Source organism: Hevea brasiliensis, chromosome 5 (genome assembly GCF_030052815.1).
Source record: "Hevea brasiliensis isolate MT/VB/25A 57/8 chromosome 5, ASM3005281v1, whole genome shotgun sequence".
Taxonomy (NCBI): domain Eukaryota; kingdom Viridiplantae; phylum Streptophyta; class Magnoliopsida; order Malpighiales; family Euphorbiaceae; genus Hevea; species Hevea brasiliensis.
In genome coordinates this window covers 8,444,442-8,467,200 of record NC_079497.1, presented here as the reverse complement: position 1 = coordinate 8,467,200, position 22,759 = coordinate 8,444,442, and the positions used below count along the sequence as shown (strand labels likewise).

Genomic DNA, 22,759 nt, shown 5'->3' with positions numbered 1-22,759 from the left:
CTTGAATTTGAGATTATATAATTTTAGAGGAAGTTTTAATATTATTGAATTAAAATTTATTGATTGATGAAATATTATATTGATATTAAGTGGGGATAGCTTAATGAGCCAGCATCCTACCTATGGCGCTCGAGCTGCTATGTTATAAAGAATTAAAGTTGCATCTCTGTTAATAGTTTAAACTTTTGGTATGTTAATAAGCGCTTGATCCTATGATTGATAACATATTTAAGGTCATGATTTCAAATTTCTAGCAGTGTTGGGAATTGTTGATACCGAGTGAGGATAGCTCAATTGACTAATATTCTGCCTATATCCTTTTTGATCCACGACGCTTAGGCTCTTTTGACACATAGCACTTGTACGCACATGTATTGCTATACTATAAGAAGTTAGAGTTACGCTTTTATTAATGGTTTTAAATTTTAACATAATGTTGAGCGATGGATGCTACATATTATTTTTAACAATAATTAAACTAAAGCAATTTTTTTTTTTAATTTGATTCCTTTTGCAAGAATATCTCCTTCAATGCTTTGGCTAAAAGCAATAACATATTGCTGACTAACATATTGCTGACTAAGTTTCGCTTCATATATATATACATATTGCATCCCAAAACAAGTCTTTGCACTATAAACAAGAATCAATGCTGTTCTTTTACTTTGATTACACTGCATTTTTCTAAGTATATAAGAAAAAAAAAAGGAACAAAATTACATTTTAAAAAAATATATTTATTTTTTAAAAATAATTTATTAGAAATTCTCTTTATGAAAATCAAACTTGGTAGTAGTTTTCCTGGAAAAGTCTTGAGCTAGCCTTCTTAGTTCTCCGGTCAATCCAGGTGCACCACAATAAAACACTCCTGCGGCAAAAACATGTAAATTGCAATCAGCAGCTTGAAACAACATTTTTTTCAAAAAAGTTCATTAAATTATAGGTTCAATAGCATCTGTTGCTTAAACTTGGTCAATCATAGATAGAAGACACAAATATATGAGTCTCACTATGCATAATGTGTTTTGAATTCATGATGGACTAGAAATAGACAGGAATTTCTCCTAAAATGAAACTTGAATAACAAGTTAAATTAGAGCATTAATTAAACTTAATTAAAGCAATGTACTTACCAACTCTTTGATCAGGATAATTAACAGCTACATGCTTGAAAACTTTACGCCAATTAGGTCTAGCAAAATGAGTCTTAACACGTGTTTCAGAGACTATGTCAACACCATTTTTAGCATGTTGAAGAGATTGAAGCATGGTGATTAATGCAGATCGAGCATCTCCTTCTTCATAAACACTTGTACAATAATTATGAAGCTCGATGACTCTATCTTCATCATACTCAGCTACTTCGTTCATTACACCCCTAAACCACTCGAATGAGCCTTGTTCACGAGTAACCCAATAAAAATAAGCTCGTTTAGTGGCAAAAGGTTTTCTCTTGTTGCCCTTTATGCCACTCTCTACTATCCCTTCTTCTATTTCTTTTTGCTGCTTAATATTGTTAAGCACATCCTTGACTATGCTTATTAGAGGAGTGGCACCAATTCCAAGCCCAACGAGGAGGAGAACATCATATTTTTTGTAGTCCTGTGCTGGTGCTCCATATGGGCCATCAATTAAGAGCTTTGGCAGCCTGCTAATTAGTAATGTACACCAAAATTACATACCCTTCTAAGATTTGGAAGGAAAACAAAAAGTTCGAAGGAAAATTTGAAGAAAAGAAATACCTAGGCTTATTGTTGTCAGCACTTGCTATATCAGCTCTTAGCAGGCCACTTTGATTGCTTGATGCAGGTTGACATACCTTCAATTATACACCAGAAGCAGCATATATGTAATCAGATGATGGTAAATGGAAATTTGCTTATTGGAAATAATAGAATTAATCTTGGAGGTATGTATAAATACCTTAGAGAAGACAGCTTTGAGCTGTGATGTCCAGTCACCCAAGGTGCGAATATGGATGCTCAGATAATCATCTCCAGGAGCAGAAGTAATTGAAAATGGATGCCTGAAATTAGTTCAACACCTTGATCACTATCAATTCTTGACTATTTGTAATTAATATTTCTTTTCTATTTCCATAGCGTAATTAACAATGATTAACTTACCATTGAAATGGGGAAACAGCTGAACAATTCACAAAGATATATTGCCCACTAGTATACCTAAATCCTTGAGGCTTGGACATGTGCAGTGCCAGTACGTTTCCAGGGTAGACAGCCACCTGATTTTTTTGGAGTTTTATTTCTTCATCATTAGACAACTTGAATATATATTAAATAAATACCAAAGAAAATTAAGTGTAAATTAATTTATATACCTTCAAAATCCTCGCTGATTTATAGCCTGATCTGAATGCACGAATCAAACGTTCACAAGCATATAATCCCATTGGAATAGCGAGATACATCCACGTCTGATTACATTGCCAAAAAAAAAATTAAGTATTAAACAAAAAAGAGCTTGAAAATTAAAATAATGTAAATATATTCTATAATTTTGGTATTAGTTCTTGAAGAACTAAGCTTACCGTTTTCTTGTACCATTTCTTGGAAAGGTAAAGATAGTATCCATGAACGATGAAGAGGGCGTAGACGATAACAAATAAGTGGTGTGAATACCAGAAGGCATTGAATCCGGTGAGCTTCTTCAGGGTGTTAGGGAGGTTTAGCCTATTCCGGCGGAACCAAGGTTGGGCTAATATATAGGCTATAGCCATGAGCACCACCATCACCACGCCAGTCCAACCTTCTGTCCCTTTCACGAACCACCAGTAGTTATCTGGTCGGTCATCGCCAAAGAATGGCTTCATTGGCTCATACTCTTCATCTGTGGCATGTAGTAGCCTAGGAAAGTCGCATGTTAAATGTGCACCAGCATGTAACCCAACTCCAATAGCTATCCCCAAAGCAACTACCTGTAAATCATGTATATGTTCATGTCAAAGATATGCAAAGTTGCTCAAACTTATGAATGTTCAAGAACTTCATCATTTTCATAATTAGTAGAAACTTTAACAAATTGAAATGGGATCATACCTTATGGAAGTTGATATTATCATCAAAGGGAACGACTGCTCCTAACTTAGTGTTGCTTCTAAGCCAAGTAATGGTATTTCTACACACGGGTAAAAGAATTAAAGCCATGTTGAACTTGGTGGTTTCAGCTGCACCCTTAGCGGTGGTAACACAGTAGCCCATGACATCGAACACCGCTCGATGTTTGTACTGAATGAATTTCCAAGTAAAGAGTCCTGCGCAGATTCCAAGCCATAGGCCCATCACCCAAATTCTCTTCCAATTGTCCTCAACGAAGTAGGCCACGCTTCTGTAGCATCTCTTTATTGGGTTGTGATCTTTGGTTGGCACAAGCTTTTGGCTTAGTAATTGGCTTAAAGCTCGACTATCTGTAGCCAAGTTTGTCGATTGATTTGGAGCTTGGAGAAGCAGCATTTCCAAGTTATAAAGCTGGACCAACCAAAAAGAAAAAAAAAAGGGACATTGTTAGAGGAATTGAATTATCTTTAATGGGTTTCAAGTGGGTTTGTTTTTTTATCAACAGTGACCCATTTGGATTGGGCTAAAGTTGAGTTTAGTTTATTTAAAGTTGAAGCCCAAGAAAGAAAGGACAGTGTTTGGATATGGACCTCAATGTATCCAAGATTGTCTGGGTCCAATTCTTCCATGATCAGAGCAGCATACTCCTCAGCTCGTTCTTGAATCTTTGATAGCTTATTAGCTGAAGCACTTAAAGCAATAATCTGAAATTCAAGAAAACAAATGTAAGGTTTGGATTAAATGACGTGGTGTTAGCATTTTGACATTTTAATTTTCAAAAATCTCACCTCCTTCACCTCTTCTTCGGTGATCCTGCCATCCGCATTTTTGTCAACCCTGCATTTGACACAATTTTGTTATAAACCTTCATTCCTTAAATTTTCTCCTTTCAATGTTAAAAATGTTTTCAGAGTCTCATTCGAAGTGAAATAAAAAAAAAAAATCCATTTTATTTTTCTGATATGCATTAATTTAAGTCTTAAAAAAAATTGAATTATAAATTATTCAACCAAACGTATGGGGCAACAATAAAAATGAATGTTTAAACCCTTACATGCCAAAGAAGATTTGAAGCCTAGCATCAAAACTCTGGTCAGTAATTTGTTCCCAGAATTCACGCAACACAGCCTTGCTTATTGAAGCTGATGTTATCCCTCTACTCCTAGCCAATGCATCAAATAGTTCGCTTGCAAATTCACTTGATTCATTCATCCCTGCTCACACATTTAAACTAAAATTTATCAAATTTTGATACCATTTTACATTCCAGTTTGATCTATTAATTGTATTAATTATATGAATCTGAAAAAACTTGATGTACTATTAAGGTACCTATGCATTGGCCAAACCGAGTCTTGGGAAGTGATCCATCAACAGCCAATTTATTAAACCTTGCTTCAACTTCAGGCCAGCCTTCGGTTCCCACATTTTTTGTCATGAACTTAAGCCCTTTCAGGGCACGAGCAGCTCCAGACTTGCTCCTGTCAACCTTGTCAAAAGTATTCGAAGAAGTGATTCTCTTGAGCTCCTGTGAAACTTGTCTCAGTCGAAACGAAAGCTGTGATCCAAGTGAAGGATGATTTCTTTTCTCCAATTGACTAGCTAGAAATGCCGTCTCCGAATCTCCTCCCTTTATGTTGTGAACGGAAACTGAGTCATCGCGAACGTCTAGGGTGATCTCCACGTATTCTTCTTCTTTGAATCTTGCACTTTTCTTGCTGCTGTTTCTTTTGTTGCTCACTAATGGACCGCTGAAGCCAGCTCTTCTGCTGCTGCTGTTGCTTTCTGTCTCCGACCATGTTTCCTGTTGGTTTTCTTGAATCTCCATCTCTTTGATCTTCTTTTTCTTGCTCCCCTCCTAGCTAAACAGTACTTTTCCCGGGATTTTGCTTGTTATCCTGTAATCAAGATTGTTTTTTCTGTAAGATGGTGATAATTCTAGAGATACCCTGCCGGAGATTAGAAAATAACATAATCTTGAATGATTGTGTCCTACACAAGGGCATATATGTCCTTTTCCTCTAGAGGCCTATTACCCTAATCTATGAACATTTTGAGTTGCCACAATAGTGCTTCCCCTAGTTAAGTCCTATTGGCTAAAATAAAATTTGAATTTTCCATGCAAACCCCAATTAATGAAGCAACGTAATGCAAATATAAAAAGCAACATATTCTATGCTTCAAGAGGAAGTTTCATTATAGTTTGCATTTCAAAATAATAATAACAATAACAACAAAATCTCTCACCAGAGAAATTAAAGTTTCCTTGGTTGAAAAGTGGCTGTAATGAAGCTGTAAATTGGGAGGAAGAGAGAAATTTGGAAGAACCGTTGAGAAAGATATTTAGGTTGAGAAGCTAATGGGGAATGGGAAGAGAGTTTTATATGCAGTAATGGGGAGGCGGTCGTGGGTCTAATGGATAATAAAAAGGAATAGAAGTCAAAAACAAGGAAATCTAGGGGCGCATTGGCGCGTAGTTTCAATTGTTAGTTATGGTATAGTGGTTAGATTAGGTCTTGTATATATACACACTATGCCTTCGATCAATTTTCAAAATAGAAGAATGTCACCACACCAACCCAGTTTCGTCAAACCAGCATTAAGAAAATTTATCCTAAAATTAGGAGCAGGTAATGGACCTTAAATTTAATAATACAATGTACCTAAATTTTCCTAGTTCTTGTCTTACTGTCCATGGTGAAAAGTTATAGTCCCCATATTAACATTTAACCACATAAATATTAATGAATAATTAAAAATTACAGAACAACAATTATTACTTGTTAATCTGTACTAAATATCCTATAAGGTTAAATAATAACTTTAACATTTCGTTTGTGAAGGGTGTAAGGAGGTAAGATAATATTTTTTTAAGTAAAGTAAGGTAAAATAATAAAAGGTAAAGTAAGATTTTTTAATATTATCTTATTTTTTAATATGATAGTAAATAATAATTTAATAATTTTATATTGTTTAGATCAATGAGAAGGTAAATATTGATAATAACTAATATTTAATTTATAAAAAACTTTTTCAACACCCCAATTTGATAAATTGAGAATTTTAATGGTTTTAAAAACTTTCAAAAACCCTCAAAAACCTTATCTTCCCCATAAAATCTCCCTCTTAAGTAAGTTCTAAGGGCCTATGTAAAAATTGAAACTTACAAGAGTAATTTATTTGTCAAAATGTGACATCCAGAAAAAAAGTCCATATTACTTTAATTTGCTATTGAGTTAGTGGTAAATCCACTTTCAACCATAATCATGAGAGGTGGTTTGTCATTTATGTTCCTAAGTTATGATTATATAAAATATTATATATTAAGCTATTTTGAATTGTTATTATTTAATTAAGAAATTATTCACATGGCAAGATCATGCATGGACAATGCTTATCTTTATTCAACTGAGATTAATTATCATGGCAGAGCCGACATTATTGCATGAAATTAGGAATATCCAAATAATATATGTCGGACAGCTTAATTAAGTCGCTTAAAATTATGACAGATTTTAAATTTAAATTTCGATAAAAATATAATAAAATAATAAGAAATTCCTAAAATTATTTTTTTATTAATTGACAGAATAAATCAAAAATTTTACATGTATTATTCATTTATTCAAAACTTACAATTTTAAATAATTTAATCATAATTTTGAAAATTTAATAAATTTTATCTAAAACATATAATTTAATTTGAAGATGTTAACTTTTAACATCTACAATCAAAATTTTTAAATTAAATTATAAGTTTTAAATAAAATTTCTTAAATTTTAAAATTCATGGTTAAATTATGTAAAATTAAAAAATTTAAATAAAATAAATAATACATATAAAGATTTTGATTTATTTCCTCAATAAATCTATGTTTTTATTATTTTCATTATGATGATTATCCTTAATAATGATGATTAGATGACATCATAATTACTAAATAATTAATCCAGGATATATAAAACGTAAATAGAGGCCTTGACTTTAAATAGGTATCAGAAAGATGGAGACAAAATAGAAAGGGGAAAATACCACGCAAGAATTGGAATTAGGGTTTGAAAATGCAAATTGAAGGAAGAATGTTTATCATGTTTCTTTAAATCAGCCTTTCCAGCCTCTTGGTTTAGCCAAAAACCAGTCAAATTTGAACGCACAATATCTCACTAATTTCAGTTTTGACCCTACCAATGTTTTTTTTTTAAGTTGCAGACAGCAGCAGGAGAGAGAGAGACAGAGAGAGAGAGAGAGAGAGAGAGAGAAGACAATGGAAGAAGAATGTGTCAAAAACAAGTGAAGATGTGAATATTCTCTTGCAAGTGAATTTTCTTGGCCATTTATTTTCTAAATTCACTGCAAATAGAAGAAGTAAGCCCACACGCGTTTACCGATCACTGCAAACAAAACAGTGATGTGGGTCAAAGGTGGCTGACAGTCTCTACATATTTGGACAATAACAGGCCAATGGCAGAGTTAGATGGGTACTACTTGCCACAGGATTAGCTAGTGGAGATTAGGATGTTGAATGCTAATGTTGAAAATGATTTCAGAACTGTACCAGTAAGTAAGGAAGTAGATTTCTGCTAAGATCCCCATAACTGAATTTAAATTTCTTTTCTTTGAAAAAAAAATACATTTAATTATTATTTTTAATATTTAAATATGTTTTAAACCTAATTAGAATCTATCATTAATTATTTTAATTCACTCTAAATTTAATTAATATTATTTAAATTTATTTAATTTTATATATTCTAATAAATAATTAATTTAAAATTTATTATTATTTATAATATAATGTATAAAAATTTATAAATATTATTATTATAAAAAATATATATTATATTTTATTAATTATTTATATAAATAAAATTAGATAATGAATACTTATATTGAATATGAGTATTATTTATTAAATCTAAATCAAATTTGATTTTTTTTTTCATGAAACACATGCACACATGAAAATAGAAGACTTATTGTATCGATACTCACTCTCAGTCAATTGCTGATTGAGAGGAGTCTTGACAATACTTATGAACCCATACACACGTCCACAACTGATGTAAGAGCCCGAAGGCTTAGCCTCACTGAGCAACCCCAATTGGCATGTTCACTAACTCACGGACCTCAAGTCATGCTAGACACTCGTCTCGCCCTCTTGAATTTTAGCTTTTTCTTTTGTGTAACATACGCACAAATAGGAACATAAGACTTACTATATAAATATTCACTCTCAGTTAATTACTGATTGAAAGAAATCTTAAACTCACTTATAAATCTACGCATATATATCCACAATCCATGCAGAAGCTCAAAGGCTCTCGTCTCTTGTGCCGTTTAAAAATAAAAGCTTCTTACAAATCTATAGTACATGTACTAGTTAATTTGGTACAAAATTCACTTGTAATTATATGCATGAGCTGTGTATGGAATGTCACTATTGATGAATAATAAGTGCAGATTTTTTTTTCTTTTTCTTTTTATTGGGGTGGTGTAGTAAATTTGAATAAATCTTGCAGAGTTTCACCTCACTCTGTGCATGCATAGAGATGGAGGCAAATTTGCAGAAAAAATATTAAATAAGGCTCTGTACTTTCAGATTGAATTAATTGAAAATTAAATTTTTAGTTAAATAAGTTAATGTATTTTCTAATTAAGATTAAATAAATTTATATTTAATAAAATATTATTTTTTTAGTTATTTAAATAATAAGATATTTACACAATAATTTTAATATTAAAAAATTTGTGTTCACCATATTTTTCTATTTTTAAATTTTATTTTAATTAAAATTAATAAATAATTTTTAATATTTAAAATTAGAAAAAATAATATTTTATTATTAAAATTTTATATTTTATTATATATGAACTTATTTAGTCTTATTAAAAAATATTAAAATTTATTTAATTCAAAACTTAATTTTAATCTTATTTAACTCTTTGTTGAAAATATAAAACCTTATTTATTTATTTTTTCCGTAAATTTGCTACAAAATTTGTTCAGAGGAGAGGATTTCTCTCTCTGTTTATTTAGAAGACCATTATCTTGTCCACTCCATGATTTCAATTGATGAGGTCCGACAGAGATTTCTTTATTGATCACTGTAACAGCGGTGAGCATGGGCCCTATTATGTTCATGTTTGTATAAAACTGCCAAGCAACACCACCTTCACTTAGATCCTGTCACTGGCCAATTCAAAATGGAAATGATTAAATTTGGTTCAGAGATAAATTGAGGTATATTATAAATTTATATATAAGTATATTATTTTATTATTTATATATATATATATATATATATTGTTTCTCAAGTTTATTTTAAGGTGTAGTCCTGATTGAGATCTGTTAGTGAGTTGAGTGTGTCTAGAAGATGATTCTTCAAGATCTCATATCGTATAGTGAGAATGTGGGTCATATAGGACAGACTTTTTTAATAACAGTTCAATTCAATTTTTAATTTATGTGTATATGTTATTTATTTTAAAAAAAATTAGAATAAAATTTGAGGCCCAAAATCTTAATGAATTGAACAAAATGTTCAACTGCCAAGCCCAAGTGAGGGCCCTTAAATTTGGTAGTGAATGTTCTGAATGGGCTTAACGACTAATTAATCTCACCCTTCTTGTTAATTAATATAGCACCATTATATGCCGATGATCTAGTTGGTTGATCTAGATTAGACCACCTCTGTTTTGCTTTCTATTTTCTATGGTTAGGTAAGAGGCAGCACAGGGCTAATTGCTTCCTAAAAGGGTTCTGAAATTAACTTTACTCCTACCCAACTGCAGATATTGTGAACCTGAAAGCAACAATAACCAACTAGCAAGTTGAAACCATTAAAAGGGAGTGAAAGAGACTACTAATAATCTAGTAACAAAATAGCAATCTCTTTATCTTCTCATAATTCATCATTCAAGATTGTTTTCTCTCCTAGATATGTTGTTCTTGTGTCTCTCAATGGAAGGTCACATACTCTCACATGAGAAAGTGATGGACCATTTCTCTCTCAATTCAATAATGGGGGTTGGAGAAAACTTCAACTAACACCCTCTTGATGGGTAGGCATGTCCAACCAAAGTGGGTCCCTGATAGAAACTTTCTCTCGCCTGGTTCATAGAAGCTTAGCTACTAATATCTCAAAATATGAGCAGAAATTGTAAGTTACATGAAGGATGAACAGCATAAAAGCAAGAATCAATTAAACAGCTTTTCTCTAGCAAACAGCATAACAAGAAAGTAACAGAGACATAAGAAAGGGAATCAAAAATGAAAATTAGTGGACAGCCTCCTAAAGACAAAATGTGGTGATTATTAACAGTGTTTTGCAGGAGAATTTATGGAGGTGAAAAGAGAGAAGTGTGCATGAATGGATAAGTAAGGAAGGCCCAGTACAACTCCAACTGCCCTCGTCAGGGGTTCCTTGGAGTAGCATTAAAGACTGAAATGCATGTTCTTCCTTACACAGTACCTACACCTCCCTAAAATAAATGTTCTTTTTTTTTTCTTTTTTTTTTTCTGAAAAAGAATGGAGCAAAAATGAACCAGATTTATAAGCAGAAAGTTAGATATTGATGCTTTGATGATTTCTGGTTGAAGAACATGGGCTCTTCTTATCAGATTCTCCACATCATCTTCCTCATTATAACCATTTTCATGTTCTTATCATTACGAAGTACCCACATTTTTATTGCTGATGCTTCATTGGTTGCAGCAGAGTACTTCAAAGTTCACAGCCTACAAAAGTTGGATTTCAGGGAGGAAAGTGAAGATGGTAATGAGAAGCAGATTGAGAAAGTTTCAGGAAAGGACGAGAATGACAAAAAAGAAACTTTGATTGTGCAAAAATTCAGGGCTTTACTTGGATTGAAAAGCTACAAAACAAGAAGCCCACCAAGTGAATTTGTGTCACCAGCACCATCTCCTTCACCCATCATGGAAGCTGAGGCTCCACCTCCTGTTTCTGTGTTGCCAATCCAAGTACACTCCCATCCTCCACCACATCACTCAAATTCAATCCCACCAGCGCACAGCACTCTAATGAAGCACAGGGATGATGGCAAATTTAGAATAATTCTAGCAGCAATTCTTGTGTCAGCAGGAGTTGCCTTCATTGTCTGCGTTCTTGGGCTTATCTGGGTCTCTGGAAAATTCAAAAAGAACAAAAGAATATCTGCAAGACTGATGTCGGTCTACAAGAAAAAGGGAAGAACCATCGGTAAATCTAAGTATATATTTTCCCAAAAGTCAGCAAGAAAGGTGAGCTTAAATCCTGGCCTTGATCTATTGTATCTCAATTCATTAGAAAGAGATTTAGAGCAACATAATACTTGCCTTAAACAAACTACTGAAGCATTAGATACATCATCAAATCATAGCATGCCAAAATGTGCATTTCACGAGGGGAAGGAATCAAACCAAGAATTGATAATAAAATCAGAATTTGACAATTCTAGTAGTTCTTCCACAAGGGAAATCATGTCTGTTCATGGGGATGTAGAATCTCTTAAGTATGAATCTGATGGTGGAAATTTTTTCCCCGAGGATGAAGTTATTCCCATTGAAGGCCATTCCTCTGATGATGAATCTTTTCATTCTTTTGTTGATTCACATTCATCTCATATCAGGTTTTCCAATGCTTCAGCTGGCAGTCTTAGTGACATGTCAGAAATATCCCATTCAATTGTGACTATGACACCACCATCTCCTCTAACTTCTTCCAAAAAATTAGACATTCCACAAGCAACTTCAGAATGCATCTCAACTCCTGCTTTGAATTTACAAGCAAATTTTCCTCAATCTCCAGAAATTTTCAGAGCAGAAAATCTGACAGTTTCATCTCCTTTAGATTCTGATGAGAATTTTGCACCTCCATCCCCACCTCCACCTCCGCCTCGACCTGCCTTGACACCAAGTATGCGCTTCCTTCCTTCGCGCACACCTTCGTGGTCTACCAGAAATACAGATAAAGCTTCATGTTCTTCTCCTTTGACAAATTTATCATCTCCTAGGAAGTCAGATTCTTCTTCAGGATCAAACCAGAAATCTCAAAATGACTTGCTGTCATCACCCCAGAAATCTCCCGAGACTTCACAAGCTCGATCGAGCATCCCTCTTCCACCATGCCCACCTCCATTTCTACCAGGAAATACTAGCTTTGCCAAAGGCCCACCTCCTCCACCATGCCCACCTCCACCTCCTTTTATTCAAGGAAATAGTACCTCTTCCAAAGGTCCGCCGCCTCTACCTTGTCCACCTCCATTTATTCAAGGAAACAGTAGCTCGTCCAAAGGTCCGCCTCCTCCACCTTGCCCACCTCCATTTATAAAAGGAAATAGTAGCTCTACCAAAGGCCCACCTCCTCCGCCATCTCAACTTCCTCAACATGCACAATTTGGAAAAGATGGAGCTCCCCTTCCAAAATTAAAGCCTCTTCATTGGGACAAAGTTAGAGCTGCACCAGATCGTAGTATGGTGTGGGACAAGATAAGATCAAGCTCATTCGAGTAAGTCCTCCCTTATTACTTGCAATATATTTCCACTCTCCTGCTTGGAGTTCACCAATCTGTGATTTCGCAACAGGTTAGATGAGGAGATGATTGAATCTCTTTTTGGATACAACTTAAAAGGTACAATGAAGAATGATGAAGCAAAGAGCAAAACCCCCTCTCCAAGCAAGCATGTCCTAGAGCCAAAGAGACTACAGAATTTAACCATACTCTCAAAAGCCTTGAATGCAAATCCTGAGCAAGTATGCGAAGCCCTAGTAAGAGGTATATAGCTTATAAATCTTCACAAAGCATTATAGCCAGTTACAATCAATCGAAGCAGCAAAGCTGAAAGTAATATTCATTTGAATTGTGGAAAGCAGGGGATGGCTTGTGTTTACAACAACTAGAGGCACTTGCAAAGATGGTACCCACCAAGGAAGAAGAGGCTAAGCTTGCAGAGTATAAAGGAGATATCAATGAATTGGGTTTCATAGAAAAGTTTGTTAAAGTAGCGCTTACCATACCATTTTCCTTTCTAAGAGTTGAAGCAATGCTTTATAGAGAAAATTTTGAAGATGAGGTGGTTCATCTGAGAAACTCTTTCTCAATGCTGGAGGTAACTGATCAAACTTCATAGCACGCTAGTCTGTATTTTATTAAAGGAAATGAATATTTCAGAAAAACTTATGCCTCTCTCTCTCATTCATTCTATTTTTTCATAAGGAGGCCTGCAAAGAACTCAGGTCAAGTAGGCTCTTCTTGAAATTACTGGAAGCAGTACTCAAAACAGGCAATCGTATGAACGTTGGAACAATTAGAGGAGGTGCTAGAGCATTCAAGCTTGATGCCCTGCTTAAGCTTGCTGATGTCAAGGGAACAGATGGGAAAACCACCTTACTCCATTTTGTAGTCCAAGAAATAATTCGGTCAGAAGGGATTCGAGTATCAGACAGTATTATGGGAAGGATCAATCAGAAGAACAAAAGCAAGACCATTGAAGAACGAGAAGAAGATTACAGAAGAATGGGTCTAGAGCTTGTGTCAGGTCTAAGTACAGAACTCTACAATGTCAAGAAAACAGCTACAATTGACCTGGATGTTCTTGCGAGCTCAGTCTCAAACCTTTCAGATGGAATGGCTAAATTGAAAAATCTAATACTCAAGGACTTGTTGACAGATGAAAAGAGTGGAAACTTCGTTCATTCAATGAAAACATTCCTAAATTATGCAGAAAGGAATCTGAAGGAGTTGCAGCAAGATGAACATAGAGTCCTATTACATGTTAGAGAAATTACCGAGTACTTTCATGGAGATGTGAGCAAAGAAGAAGCTAACCCACTTCGCATATTTGTGATTGTTAGAGACTTTCTGGGGATGTTAGATCATGTGTGTAAGGAGCTTAGGAGCCTTAAAGTCCCCAAAAGTCCAAACCCACTTGCTCCATTTCGGTAGATTGGATTGCTAATTGGTGTGTTTATATCAAATCACCAACTAAAAATGAAAGCTTTTTTTCTCTTTTTGAATTTTCATGTAGAGTTTTGGCTTGTTTAGATTCAGTTGCCAAGCATTCCCCATGTAGCTGGGATTAGAGATTTAAATTATATTCAATTACTTGCTTGGAGGATTTGTAATAACAATTAATGACACTGATCAGACATACATGCATAATCAAAAGCTTTCCCATTTACAAAGGCAACCATGCCCAATGCCCATTATCTTGTTAATATGCGTTTTGATTTTGTATTAATTATAATACATGCCAATTCATAATTATATCTTCCTTGATAGAAATTACTGACATTGCACTGAAATTATAAAATAAAAAATAAAATAAAATGACGTGAAATTTTTTTTAAAAATAGATATCACACATAAGATAAACTTTATAGTCTTTCTTTATTGTAATGATTTCGTTAAGAATTTATAAGGTGGACTTTCTTTTAATTATTAGTTTTTTAATAATATATTGAAGTGGGAGATTTTTTTTTTTTTAAAGAATATAAGGTTTTTAGAGGTTTTATGCTTTACCTTCAATTACTTTATTTTATCTCACTACATTTTACTTAAAAAAAAAAATTTTCTTTCACTTTATCTAAATATATTGTAAGAGAAAAATATTAAAAAGAAAAAAAAATAAAAAAATTAGATTTTTTTTTTTATATTATATATATATATATATAACAAAAAAAAAAAAAAAAAATCCTAAATAAAATATTAATAATTAAAATATAAAAATTAAAAAAAAATTTCATTATTACAAGTGATAAATTAACTACTACACTTATTATATGGTATTTATCTAGATAAAATTAAATATCAACAATTATTTGTGAATCTCATTATTCATAGAGTTCATTCTCCATGAAATTACTTCACTCAGTTTATGATACTTAATAATATAATTTAAAAAAAAATCTATTATTATAATAACATAATTTCAGTTTAAAGGAATTATGAAACTAAAATAAAAATTATAAAATATTAATATATGATTAAATTCTAAATTTTTAAAAGTTATAATTATAATCGTATTGGTATTAGAATTATAGAATAACATTGATAAAAATTTATAATAATTAAGTTGAAATTCTTGATGGAGTCTTTCATGTGATCTGCTTTGCAAAATTAAATTATAGGAACAGTTTTATTTTATTTATATAAAATAGTCTTTTATTAATAGATATAATCCTAGTTTAATTAGTATTCTTACTAATGTTAAATAATTATTAACCATCAATGACGTATTGTAAAAAAAATTGGAAGAAATAATAATATAATAAATTAGAAAACGTTGTCGCTTCTGCAAAGTTTTTATATATTTTTATACCCATACTACCCCTGAAACCGTCGATCCTGCCATCCTTCGCTCCGCTCCGCTCCGCCGGTGACGAATTTTCGGGACAAGGCACGAAGCTTGCAGAATCCACGTGTCAAATATTTACTGGTCAAACAGCGTGTCAGGGCCTGAGAGTCAAAGCGAAAGAGAATAATTACGTGGCCCCATAGCATTGGAGTGAACACTCTAGCAATGTAGATCCACTCGCACCGTGGAAGCAAAAACCCATATAAATAGCCACTCGACCACCTTGTGAGCTCCACTTCAAAGCAGAGTGAAAGAAAGCAAACGAAAAATAATTTCTTCCTGCTGATTTCACAGAAACTAAAGTCAAAATGTCAATGAAGATAAAGAGCAAAGCCTCTTTACTTCTTTTTCTTTCAGGTAAGTAGAAATCTAGAATTTGTTCCGTGGTTATTAAGTTTATTGGGTTTGCTAAGTGTTCTGTTTTGTTAATGATTACTAACAAGAGAGAATTTTTGAAAGTTGAATGAAATTTAAGTTGCATTAGGTTCAAAAATACTCATCTATGAGATCTTAATGAATATGTTCTGAGCTTTGTTTAAGCTCTTCAGGTGCTGATATTAGGGAGAATGACCGTATAGGAGTACTGTAGCAGAACAAAATTACTGACATGAGTTAGGATGTGGAGTAATTACGAGGTAGGGATGAGAGTGCTGAGGTGGATCGGTCAGCGTCAAAGATGCTATTTTGAATGGCATCCCAATGCTAGACGCTATTCATATTGGTGTCCTGATGCCGAACGCTATTCATATTGGCCTCCTGATATCTTCTCTGCCATTACCTATACTTTCGTTCTAGAGAATCGCACGGGCTTGACTCGGGAAAGACGAATATCCTGTCCCATCAATATGCAAAGCGCAGGACGCTAATAAAAATAGCGTCTTGTGACATTTCAAACCCGAATATTCTGTCCCATCGGTGGGTTGCATCAGACCAGCGGGACGCTATTTTTATTCAGGTCCAGAGTTACTCCCGCTTCATTTATCTCACCCCCTTACACTCAACGCCCTCATTTACGCTCTTGGTCTCAAAATAGCAGCGGCCGAAATTTTTCCAAAATACTTGTTGATTCCTCCATTGTCTCATTTTGGTGGAACAGCTTCCTGTTCGGTGTGGAGCATCCTTACAGCTGGGTGGAGCTAGAAAGAGATAGGTGCAGTGATGAACCACAAAGAGAAAAAGAAGAAGTTTGAAAAAATTAATATTCAGGTGTGTATTTTGCTTGTTTAACAATTTTTAACATGCAATATATGAAAAATGCTTGAGTGTTAATGTGTTTATTATTCTGGAAAGTTGGTGATATATTTTTTTTTTGTATGCATGCATGTTGGTATGTTTGTGAGAAAGTTTTGTTGAGCAAGTTCATATTTTTCTACGCATAGCTTAAGAAATAGATTTTCGTGATATTTTTAGAATGTATTGTTTCATATAGTATAGGAAAAAATAGTTATTTACTGTTAATATTTGTCTATGAATTTATTATGCAATCTTAAATTTATTGTTGTAAGCCTAAAAAAGTAGATATTTTTTATAATAATATAAAAATTATATGAATATATATATATATATATATATATATATATATATATATATATATATATATATATTTAAAAATATAGTAATAGAATAATACTGTTAAAATGAGTAAAAGTTATTGGAAAAATATTGCAAGAAATTAGATTTTTAGTGTATAATCATAAAAAATGTATAGAAAAATAATATAAATTTGCAGTATTAAGAAAATGTTTGGAAAGAGAAAATAAAAATTATAAATGTAAATTATGTTACAAAATAAAATTTATATTAAGTAATATAATTTTTGTATCACAAAATATAATAGTTTAATGAGTTGAATAGAAAATTTTAGTTTAAAGTAAAATAATAGTTTAAGTTTATAAAAATTAATAAAAGCTATAGAAGAAAGAGAAAAATTAATAGAAAATTGAGTTCATAATATTTTATAGTAAAGGATGCCATAAAAATAAAATATAAATTTATATTATTAAAATATTATTAAAAAATGAAAAATTAGTAATATGAAAAATTGCAGAAAATAAGTAGTATTTTAATTAAAATGTAATTACTAAAAATAAAATATAAAATTATATTATTTAGATAATATTAAAAAAATAGAAAGATAAAAAATTGCATATTTAATTAAAATGTAATTATTGGAAATAAAATATAAATTTATTTTATTAATTAAAATTAAAAAATGGAAAAATTAGTAATGTAAAAAGTTGTTGAAAATAATTTCTTTATTAAGTAAAATATAATGATTCATACGGGCTTATGATAATTCTAAGTTATAATGTTAAATCGAACCAGATTTTAATCTGATTTGGTTTATTAATTTTTCTGCAACAAATAAATTTGAATATTTCTTGTGAGCCTGACTAGATCGTTGTCGCTAACAGTTGCTGCGATTCGTACCGATTCTTATAATTCTGAAGTGTAATTTTAAATCAAACTACATCTTCATCTGGTTAGATTTATAACATTTTTTTATTGCAACAAATAAGTTTAAATCTTCATTATCAACCATACCGTTTATGCCGACAGTTGTTACGATTTTTGTTTTATTAGAAAATATCAATTCCATCTTTTGCTACTTTATATTGTGATGGATAAATCATTGTGGGTAATGAAGGTTATGAATACTATGAGGGTCCCATCAACTGTCATTACTATTGGTAAGTGCATGGATTTTGGTACTTTATGAATAAAAATAGTCTATGGAATTAATCTTAAAGGTGGACGTGAATTTATATCAAAAATCTTATTCAGACAACCCATTGTAAAAAATGGCTCATTTAAATGGGACTGCATGGGTTTGGCAAACGACGACGATGTGAATATTATGTTTAATTTCATTGATGAAATTGGAGGTATGTCATCGATTAAATTATATATTGACATATTTCGACCATCTGCAAATGTTGTTGATGAAGCGGACCTATCAAATACTTATTACACTGAAGCATTTCAGTCTACGGATGCAAGTGATGAGACGGTATTACGATATGAGATGTATGATATTGATAACAATACAGTAAAGGATAATGTTACAGAGAATGCTAGTGAATGTTAAGATATTTGTCCAAATCGATTTGTGTATGATTATGAATTCGATAGTAGTGATTATTGTCCCAATGATTATGAGGATGATGAGGACGGACTGATGAAGAATGAATTGATAGTGATGACTGGGACATGAATGAGGATGTTGGTCATCATAATGAGTTAGTAGTAGATTTGCCTTTTTACTATTAACTCCAAAATGAATAAGGTGATCCAGAAGATCAGCAAGAAGGGGACAACATCAAGTTCTTTGACCAAAATGACATATTTGAAGACCTGGTTGTGACACATGTATAATTTAAATATTTATTTTCATTTGTATATTAATTATAAATACTTGTCTTAATTTATATATTGCTTTAAGTCAATTGCTCATATGACATGCTAGTGAATATTTTATATATTTTTTGCATAATTAATTTGAAAATAATAAAGTAATTAAAACTAATAACTATATAACACATGATGTAGCTCACACTTTATTAAAAACTATAAATTTTATAACATATTGTAATTTTATTTCGTAAAATTTTTTATAACTTAATTTGGTACTAAGTGAAAATTAATTACAATATCCAAATTATATGTTATTATAAATGCTCACACACACTAAATAATAATTTAATTTCTTTTAATACTTAAATTTATTAATTGCTATCAAAAAAATATATTATCCATAATTATAATCAGAATCAAAATTAATATTTTTTTATACTTTAATAATTTTTAACGTTTAAAACTAGCATAATTTTATATCTATCAATCTACTATGTTTTAAAAATTAAATAAAAAAAGTCCCCATATATAAAATATACTATTTCAAATATTATACATTTATATTTTTAATATATAAATTAAGAAATATTTTAATGACTAAAAATTTTTTTAAAAAATATAAAATTTTCAATATGATGGTAAGAGTTGTAAATATTTTTAATCCCTACAATTATATTATTTTTATAATGTATAAATAGAATTAATTTCATAAATATATAATATTAAATTAATGTTACTACTACTAAAAAATAAAATAAAATTTAAAAAATAATTAAATGTATACAACTAACATATGTAAATTTAATATATTTTATAAAATAAATTAAAAATTTTCTCTATTATGATAAATAAATAAAATAGACTGATTTAAATATTTTACATTAATATTTTAATTTTTTTAATATCATATTTATTTAATTTATAATGTCAGATTCCTTTTTAATTTATAAAAATTACGCATTTTATAAAATAAAAATTACATTTTTAAAAGGAAATGGAGGGAGACGGAACGCTAATATAATTAGCGTTTTGATGTAGGTGGACCGCTAATCACATTAGCGTTTTGTTGATGTCGACTGCATGGCCGGACGATCAACCCCTGGGACGACCACCTGGGGCGCTACTTAAGTAGCCTTATTCGAAAGCTGACGAACACCCTGGAATGCTGCTGTAAGTAGCGTTTTGTATTGGAGAAGCTATTATAAGTAGCGTTCTGTATTCGGCTATTTTGAATAGCGTTTTTATTCTGACTCACCTCTTTTCTATAATTACTCTACATCCTAATCCAGTATTTTTTTTGCCACCGTACCCTTGTACGGTCATTTCCCCTGATATTACTTGATAGTTTTCAGTTTACTTAATGCTCTGTTTTGCTTGTGAGAGATGAAGGCCGGCATTACTGAGCTTTCGTTTTATTTCTTTTTACTATTTTCTTTTGGGTGAATCTTTTGAAACAAATGGTTTGTTTAGCTTGCTTATAAATTCCGATATTCAATACAAATGTGAACTAAGCGCGTTGCTTGCTCTTCTTCTTTGAAGAACTTTTGCTAGGATTTGTAGCTGATGCAGATGACTCTCCAAAACTTGGAACAGTGATTGGTATAGATCTTGGGACTACTTATTCTTGTGTGGGTGTCACTCGTAACGGTCAAATAGAGATTATAGCCAACGATCAAGGTAACAGAATAACTCCATCATGGGTGGCCTTCACTGACACCGAGCGTCTGATAGGAGAGGCCGCAAAGAATCAAGCAGCTTTCAATCCAGAAAAAACAATCTTTGATGTCAAGCGTCTCATAGGAAGAAAGTAAGCATCTATCTTTTAATTTGATTGATAACTAGGAAACCATTTTGTGTTTTAGGCAGTGAAATTGATCTGGGTTGGATCGGTTTGGTTTATCTTGGCTTGTTTTGCAGGTTTGATGATCCAGATGTTCAGAGAGATATAAAATTCTTGCCTTATAAGGTGGTTAACAAGGATGGTAAACCTTAAATACAAGTGAAGGTGAAAGGGGAGAATAAGGTTTTTAGCCCTGAGGAAATCAGTGCTATGGTGTTGGGGAAGATGAAGGAGACAGCTGAGGCATACTTGGGGAAGAAGATTAAAGACGCCGTTATCACTGTTCCAGGTATAATCATTTTTCTTTCTTCATCTCTTCTTTGTGGAGATTACTGGAGTCTTACATTGGCGTTTCATTGTCTAAAGGGCTTGTTTTTTGCTGTTTGTCGTAGCTTATTTCAATGATGCGCAGAGGCAAGCAACGAAGGATGCAGGCGCCATTGCCGGGCTTAATGTGGTTCGGATAATCAATGAGCCTACTGCTGCAGCTATTGCCTATGGTCTAGACAAGAAAGGAGAGGAGATAAACATTTTGGTTTATGATCTTGGCGGTGGTACATATGATGTTAGCATCTTGACTATTGACAATGGTGTTTTTGAGGTTCTTTCTACAAGTGGTGACACCCACCTGGAAGGAGAGGACTTTGATCGAAGAGTTATGGAGTATTTCATCAAACTGATAAAAAAGAAGTACAATAAGGATATAAGCCAAGATAAAAGGAACTTGGAAAACTTCGAAGGGAATGTGAAAGAGTTAAGAGAGCACTCAGTAGCCAGCACCAAGTTCGAGTGGAGATTGAATCACTTTTTGATGGTATAGACTTTTCAGAGCCATTGACAAGGGCAAGATTTGAAGAATTGAACGTGGACTTGTTTAAGAAGACATTGGGGCCAGTGAAGAAGGCTTTGGAGGATGCAGGTCTGAAGAAGTCTGATGTCAATGAGATTGTTCTTGTGGGAGGAAGTACTAGAATTCCTAAAGTTCGAGAATTGTTGAAGGATATGTTTGATGGAAGGGATCCTAACAAGGGCATCAATCCAGATGAAGCTGTTGCCTATGGTGCTGCAGTTCAAGGTGGAATTCTTAGCGGAGAAGGCGGGGAAGAAACAGAAGGTTATTATTCAAACTCATATTGTATTGTGCATCAATTTAAAACCTAAATGCTCCAGTTCTTAAATGAGTATCCCAGATGCTTAATGAGGCTAATTGGTTATTTTTGTTGGCTGCAGGTGTTCTTTTGCTTGATGTTACTCCCTTAAGTCTTGGTATTGAAACAGTTGGTGGTGTCATGACAAAATTGATTCCAATGAACACTGGCATCCCAACCAAGAAGTCTCAGATCTTTGCCACTTATCAAGACCAGCAAACCACAGTGTCTATAAAGGTAAAATAAGCACCTGAAAGTTTCCTATTAACATTTGTGCTCCCATTATGTTGTTGAACTAGCATATTCCTGAAAAATTTCAGGTCTATGAAGGCGAAAGAAGCTTGAAAAGGACTGTCGTGAGCTTGGAAGTTTTGATTTGTCAGGAATTCCGCCAGCTCCATGGTATATCATTGTTCTAGTGTTTCATGATATGATGACCTTATATTCAAATTCTTTCATCCTAAGTAGTCTTTAAATTATACTTTGCAGGGGAGTACCCCAGATTGAGGTAACTTTTGAGGTTGATGCCAATGGCATCCTTCATGTGAAGGCTGAAGACAAGGCAGCAAAGAGATCTCAATCCATCACCATCACCAACGATAAAGGGCGCCTGAGCCAGGAAGAGATTGATAGGATGACAAAGGAGGCTGAGGAGATGGCCGAGGAGGATAGGAAGGTGAAGGAGAAGATTGATGCCAGGAACAAGTTAGAGACATACATCTACAACATGAGGAGTACTACTAGTGACGAAGACAAGCTTGCAGATAAGATTGATTCTGATGATAAGGAAAAGATTGCGAGCACATTGAAGGAAGCTCTCGAATGGTTGGATGATAACCAAAACGGAGACAAGCATGATTATGAACAGAAGTTGAAGGAGGTGGAAGAGGTCTGTAATCCAGTTACAAAGCAAGCATATGAAAAGAGTGGTGCAAGTTCAGCTGATTATGAAGATGAAGAACATGAATTATAGATAGCAGAGCATAT

At 32.7% G+C, this 22,759-nt stretch overlaps 2 protein-coding genes and 1 pseudogene across 2 annotated transcripts; 2 read left to right on the top strand and 1 right to left on the bottom strand.

Moving 5' to 3' along the window:
- Positions 1-572: 572 nt before the first annotated feature.
- Positions 573-5,479, bottom strand: LOC110659762 (respiratory burst oxidase homolog protein B). Its single transcript, XM_021817804.2, has 13 exons — positions 5,322-5,479; positions 4,407-4,972; positions 4,129-4,288; positions 3,863-3,911; positions 3,665-3,778; positions 3,057-3,485; positions 2,549-2,935; positions 2,339-2,434; positions 2,127-2,242; positions 1,924-2,026; positions 1,743-1,819; positions 1,134-1,648; positions 573-868 (listed from the first exon to the last, which is right to left on the bottom strand). The coding sequence occupies exons 2-13, from the start codon at positions 4,900-4,902 to the stop codon at positions 759-761; spliced, it is 2,652 nt and encodes an 883-aa protein (XP_021673496.2). The 5' UTR covers positions 4,903-4,972; positions 5,322-5,479; the 3' UTR covers positions 573-758.
- Positions 5,480-9,972: 4,493 nt separating this feature from the next.
- Positions 9,973-14,117, top strand: LOC110659761 (formin-like protein 11). Its single transcript, XM_021817803.2, has 4 exons — positions 9,973-12,582; positions 12,659-12,849; positions 12,948-13,183; positions 13,291-14,117. Exons 1-4 carry the CDS (start codon positions 10,679-10,681, stop codon positions 14,017-14,019), a joined length of 3,060 nt encoding a protein of 1,019 aa, XP_021673495.2. The 5' UTR covers positions 9,973-10,678; the 3' UTR covers positions 14,020-14,117.
- A 4,137-nt stretch (positions 14,118-18,254) lies between these two features.
- LOC110659739 (luminal-binding protein 2-like) lies at positions 18,255-22,748 on the top strand (annotated as a pseudogene).
- Positions 22,749-22,759: the final 11 nt, after the last annotated feature.